Source organism: Grammomys surdaster, unplaced genomic scaffold (genome assembly GCF_004785775.1).
Source record: "Grammomys surdaster isolate TR1022 unplaced genomic scaffold, NIH_TR_1.0 342, whole genome shotgun sequence".
NCBI lineage: Eukaryota > Metazoa > Chordata > Mammalia > Rodentia > Muridae > Grammomys > Grammomys surdaster.
In genome coordinates, this window is record NW_021604761.1 from 2,108,560 (window position 1) to 2,114,500 (window position 5,941).

A 5,941-nucleotide genomic window follows, 5' to 3' on the forward strand; every position below is an offset into this window, starting at 1 on the left:
TAGATTTATTCTCTATTTTAATTTTATCCCTCTTGCTTTGTTTAAAGTTTGTCTTCCCTCGGTTATATTTTCCCCCCGCATAGCCTGTGGTTTTGATTTTGTTCTTCTTGTAGTTTGTTCTTTTTTTTTTTAATTTACTTGCTATGTTTTTCTCTTTTTTTGTTTTTGTTTTGTTTGTTGTTTGTTCGTTTGCTTGTTTGTTTGTTGTGTTTTTTTTGTTTTTTTGTTTTTTTTGCGTATGGAAGGTCTCCCCGTGGCTGCTGTGGTCCCTCCCCCACTCGCAGGCCAAGCTTCCCGGGAGGCCCCCCCATCCCACGGTCTTCATACGGGCGTGGTCCGGCGGTTGGCTGTGTTGGCGTGGAGAGAGTCCTTGCTGTCCTTCTGGATACAGTTGTGAACCTGGAGAAAGCTGTTATCCCTGTCCGAGTTGTAGGTGGCGGTGGGCGTGGTGGCAGCCTTCAGGGGGTCCCTACTGAGGGTGTACATGGAGATCTCCGTGGACGGCAGGGTATTGAAGCCCTTCACGCCCACGGGCGAGGCGTCCCTGGAGTGAGAGGGCTCGGTGGAGCGCGAGCTGGAGCGGCTGCGGCGCTGGTAGCGGTAGCGGTAGCTGGGGATGCGGGTGATGGCGGAGGCCTGGAGGTAGTCGGTGGCGCGGGCCGTGGCCCGCAGCTGTTTGTGGCGGTCGATAAACATGTGCACGGCCAGCACCCCGACCATCTCGGCGATGATGAAGGACAGGGCCCCGAAGTAGAAGGACCAGCCGTAGGAGTAGCTGTTCTTTTTGGAGTCACTCTTGGAGGGGTCTCCAGCATTGGCTGATATATACACGATGATCCCGATGATGTTACTTAGACCTGGAGGGGAAGATGGAGTCAGAGAGAAGAGCCTGAGATGCTAGGGGGAGGAGAGGCATGGGGTGGGGCTTGATCTTGGGTCTCCTTGAACAGATGGACCTGGGGCGTAGGGTTGAGGGAGCGAGTGGTCTGGAAGCCTCCTCTTCCTATCTCAAGCCTTAAACTTTGTTTGTTTGGGTAAAAGTGAGCCATGGACATGGTTGGTGTCCTTAGGTGGTAGCCAGGCTTATTAAATGGCTCATGATACAGTTCCTGTCACTCTCTGCCCATTTGCAGCCCTTGTGACAGGTCATGTAACAGCACAGATATCTGGCTTCCGGCCTGCTTGTCTGCTTTCCTAGCTGGGGGAATGAGAGGTGGGCAGGCTTTCTTGTCTTCCGGGATGCAGCAGGGTATCATATGGGGCAGAGTGCGTCACTTGGAGTCTCTCTGCCTCTTCCTCATTTTGCTTGTTCTGGAAGGGCAGAGGGCAAGTGGGGTGGGTGGGCCTGGTGCCCTGAAAATTACAGGGGTACCAGCCCTTTCCTCAGTGGTAGGAGGAAGATGGAGTATTGGGCGTGGGAGTAGGGGTCTATGCACTGGACCCTCAGTTCAACCTTTCCCTTGGGCACAGTCTGTAGCTAGACCAGGAGATGCCCACCCTGTCCCCTCGCTGCACATCCCTGCCTTACCTGCAGACACGAAGAAGATGCCCGCACTCAGGATGATGTTGTGGCGTGTCTTGTAGAACTCGCTTGCTGCGATGCAGAGACCACCCATGAAGAGCAGGATCACACTCAGGATCGGGAAGATACTCGAGGCCCTCACAGCCCCTGCGGAACATAGAGCACAGAGGCCTCAGTGAGGGGCAGAAGGGCTGGATGATAAAAGGTGATGCAGGGAGGCCATGTGGGCGTGGGGGGACAGTACGCAAGGGCCAGGGCCTCAGGAATACAGCACTGGTGTCTCCATGGTTTGGCAGAGTGAGAAAGGGGAGGAAGGAGGATCCCTGCCCAGCCAATAGTCCCTTAAAGACGCTCCGTGACCTTTAGGACCAGACTCCGGCACCCTGTCACACACTCAGGCTTCATCCCCCCCAGCCATCCTGCCTTTTGGCCTCCATGTTTTCTTGCCCTGACACAGCCAGCCTCCTGGATTGTCCCATTTCACACTGTTGACCTTTGCCACACTTAGCTTTCTCAACAGGGACGTCTTTCCTGTTCTCTTTCCTCCACAAACTCCTACTCGTCTGTCAAAGCCCAGCTTCAAGTCCCCTCCTCTGTGACACCTTCCCTGACTTCTTTATATAAAATCTATCAGCCCCCCTCTGTTACATGGGGACACGTGGGCATATTTGGAGTCACAGGGCTTGCACTGGAATCTGGCCCTAGCATTTATTAGCTATTTAAATTTGCAACTGTCATGTTTTGTGTCCACACCTCAGTAAGGCAGGGATGGTCTGTCTCCAAGGAGCACTGTGACAGTGACAGTGAACTGAGTCAGTTCAGGCAATGGATTTATAAAACACGTTCATGGGGCAGTAAGTGACAGTTGCGCACTCAGCGCGTGTTTATATGTGTATTTTCATCGTAAGTCATAGAACCCAAAGGGCTATATCTTCTCTTTATAGCTTCCTTCCTTAGTCACTCTTTTCAAAGACACAGGGGACCTCCAGTGTGGACAAAACAGCCCAGAAGGGCCAGGAGACAGACTTACTGCAAAGTGAGAGTGAAAAGGAGACACCCAACCCAGGGCCTTGGAATGAGGGAGCAAAGAAGGCTTGGCTGGCAAGATGCATAGAAAGAGCAGCTTAAGGGAAAGTGTCCACAGAGGGAAGGGTGGTAGCTCTGTGGCCGTGGGAGGGTGTGTCTGTCTGTGGGAATCAGAGTCTAATGATGCCAGTCTACAGAGGCTCTGAGGGTCCCTGCAAAGTCATCCGCCTTTCCCTATCCAAAGCCAATTATATAGAAAGTGACATTATGACCCAGCTGACTCCAGTCGTGGAGCAGTGGCCAGGCAGTGGCAGAGCTGAAAGTGGGGATGGGGGTTATAGTTGCTTAGATATTGTGGTTGCTTCCCCCTGCCAGTGCTGTAGGCTCTCCCACATTCTGAGGAAGCACCCTCCCACCACTTACACCCGCCATTCTCTTTCTACCTTTCAAGACAGGGTCTAAGGTGTCTAGGTTGTCCTGGAACTCAGTCTGTCAGTGAAATTCTGATGTGGCTAACTCAGCTTTCTGAGTACTGGAATGAGAGGTCTGTGCCACCTGGCCCTGGTCTCCCTCAGCGGCTTCTAGGGAAGTAGAGGCTTGTAAACCACAGGACATTTGAACTAAGCCCAGAGATTGGTTATGGTATAGTGTGGGGGTAAAGATGTCCCTGACCTTGTCCCTTTGGGTAGCTGAATGCTGAGAATCTGAGAGGGAAAACTCCTTTCCCTTCTTTCTAGACAGGGTCTTACTATGTAGCCCAGGCTAGCCTTGAACCAGAGATCCTCTCATCTCAGTCTTTCAAATGCGAGACTTGCTATGCTGGCTAGGGGACAGCTCCTCCTTCCCCCTTCCTGTCCCTCCCCTTTCTCATTCTCTCCCTCCCCCTCTCTTTCTTTTTACCTTTCTTTCTTGAGACAGTTTTCTATGTAGCCCAGGCTATCCTGGAATTCAGTATGTAGACCAGGCTGCCCTCAAATTCACAGGGCTCTGCCTGCTTCTGCAATGCTGATATTAAAGGCATGTGCCATCACACCTGGTGGGGACAGAACTGGGGTTTCAAACAGAATTTTAGGGAGTTCCCTGTAACTGCATCCCTTACCTATGACAGGGTCTAACTGCTCACGACTGTTATTTGGTGAGTAGACAGTTTTAGGGAGGCCTAGGGGACCTGAAGGTATGCAGAGCTTCATGTCCAGGCAGGTCCCAGATAGAAGCTGGGCCAGAGGCTTACTCTGAAGTCTCAGCACTCTGGGGGCAAGGCTGCTTCACTCCCCAGGCCTTATGGGAGATGTGCTGTCTTGTAAGCTGTTTCTTAGAAAATGCACTTTGTCCTTAACTGGACCCTGATCCAAGCACACATGTGTACACACATGGAGACACACACACACACATACACACACACACACACACACACACACGCAGTTCTTAGCTTCCTTAATTCCCATTGGTGAATAGGAATGGTGAACACTTACTGACAGCCTGGCCAGGGTCCTGAGCTGCGACCTAACACACATTCTTACACCTTTGCTATGATGTAGAGATGAGAAAACCGAGTTCAGAGAGGTGGGGCAAATTGTTTAAGGCTACCCAGCTAGTAAGCAGGTTTTCTAATCCAGAGCATCACCAGGGCTGTTCCAAGGAGCTTAGGAAGGTGCTGGAAGGTGGGCGGGACTGGACTCTGGTTTCGTCTGTGCTGTGGACTTGCCATGTGGACGGTTACATAGAAGATTCTGTTCTTTCCTAATAGATATGGAAGGATGGCTCTGTCCCCCTTCTCCAAGGAAATGGCTCTTCCTGCCCACAGCATCCCGTGTTCATCAGAGGAGACCGGTCTGCTGCAAAGGGGTAGATACCCAGCTCGGCTTCTTCTGCTGTGAGAATTCTCGCTATATGCCTTGTAGGGCCAGCCTCTTAAAAAGCTCATGCTGCCTCTGGAAGCCACGGCCTTGGTGGGTGGATTCTGTTTGCTGGTTGTAGCTGAGCCCTTCTGTTAGACAGTACATGTTACACTGAGACAGAGATGTTTGTCTGAGATAGAGGGGTCTTTGTTGGAGTGCTACCCCCTGTGCCAGTTCCAGAATATATGATAACAAGTTTTGCCCCATCTCTATCAAACTGTGTTCTGAAGAAGGAGATATGTATCATCAAATGGTAACAGAGTCCCTGCCTAAAAGAACTGCAGGAACAAAAATGGAGAAGAGACTGAGGGAATGGAGGTCCAGTGACAGGCCCAAATTGGGATCCAGCTAAAGGGGAGGCTCCAAGGCTTGACACTATTACGGATGTTAGGTGTGCTTACAGACGAGAGCCTAGCATGGTGGCTCTCCTAGAGGCCCAGAAACAGTTGAAAGAGCCAGATGCAGATACTTACAGCCAACCAATGGACAGAAGCTGGGGACCCCTGTGGTTGAATTAGGGAAAGGCTAGAAGCTGAGTAGGAGGGTAACCTCATAGGGAGTCCAGCAGTCTCAACTAACCTGGACCCCCGAGATCTCTCAGACACTTAGCCTCTAACCAGATAGCATATGCTAGCTGATATGAGGCCCCCCACACAAATATACAGCAGACACTGCCTGGTCTGGGTTCAATGAGAGAAGAAGCACCTAACCCTTAAGAGACTTATGGCCCCAGGGAGAGGGGAGTTCTGGTGGGGTGGGGATAGGGGATGGGGACATCCTCTTAGGGACAGGAGAGGAGGAATGGGATGAGGAACAGTCAGAGGGTGGACCAGGAAGGGGATAACGACTGGACTGTAAAAAAAAAATTAAAGAATAGTAACAATAACAACAACAATAATAAATTGGTAACAGAGCCAGAAAGATATCAATGGGGCACCATGGTGTGTGTGTGCATGTGTGTGTGCATGTGTGTGTTTGTGTGTGTGTCTCACATCCTGAGGATGGAGTGTGTGACAGACACAGCTTTAGGCCTTCTCTGTCTCCTCAGCCAATGGAGAACATTTTACTTCTGTTATACAGAGGCTGAAACTGAGGCCTAGAGAAGTTTGGCTGTCTGTCCAAGTGTTGTGATCTCAGGCCTGTCCATCTAATTAACCATGGCATTCCCCCACCTAGGCTCTGTGCATTCTCTGAGCTGGATCAGGGTAGGCTTCCCTGAGAGAGTGATATGGGGTTAAGCTTGGGTCAGTCAGTAGGGAGCAGCTTTTAGGGAGAGTGGAGGCAGCTGCTCCAAGTGTTTGTGGGACAGAAACAGTACCAAGTGGTGTGTTGGACAAGTGGCTTGTTCAGTGACTGACAGGGCCAGGCTCACAGGCACTCATGGAGGGACTTGAGGATCCATGAGAGTGGAAGCTGAGAAGGCCAAGGCTTGGTCCAGAGCCAGGTGGCACCTCCTGGGTCTCTAGGGGCCTTGTGAGTCAAGGTCTTCAGAGCA

The 5,941-nt window shown here is 51.3% G+C and overlaps 1 protein-coding gene across 1 annotated transcript in view; it reads right to left on the minus strand.

Moving 5' to 3' along the window:
- Positions 1 to 219: 219 nt before the first annotated feature.
- The window catches only part of Cacng2 (calcium voltage-gated channel auxiliary subunit gamma 2), a 122,319-nt gene continuing 116,597 nt past the window's right edge, over positions 220 to 5,941 (minus strand). Inside the window, exons 3-4 of the mRNA XM_028778932.1 lie at positions 1,529 to 1,669; positions 220 to 857 (exon numbers count right to left, since the gene is read on the minus strand). Of these exons, the coding sequence (XP_028634765.1) occupies positions 322 to 857; positions 1,529 to 1,669 (677 nt within the window). The 3' untranslated portion in view covers positions 220 to 321. The remainder of the gene's footprint in view (positions 858 to 1,528; positions 1,670 to 5,941) is intronic.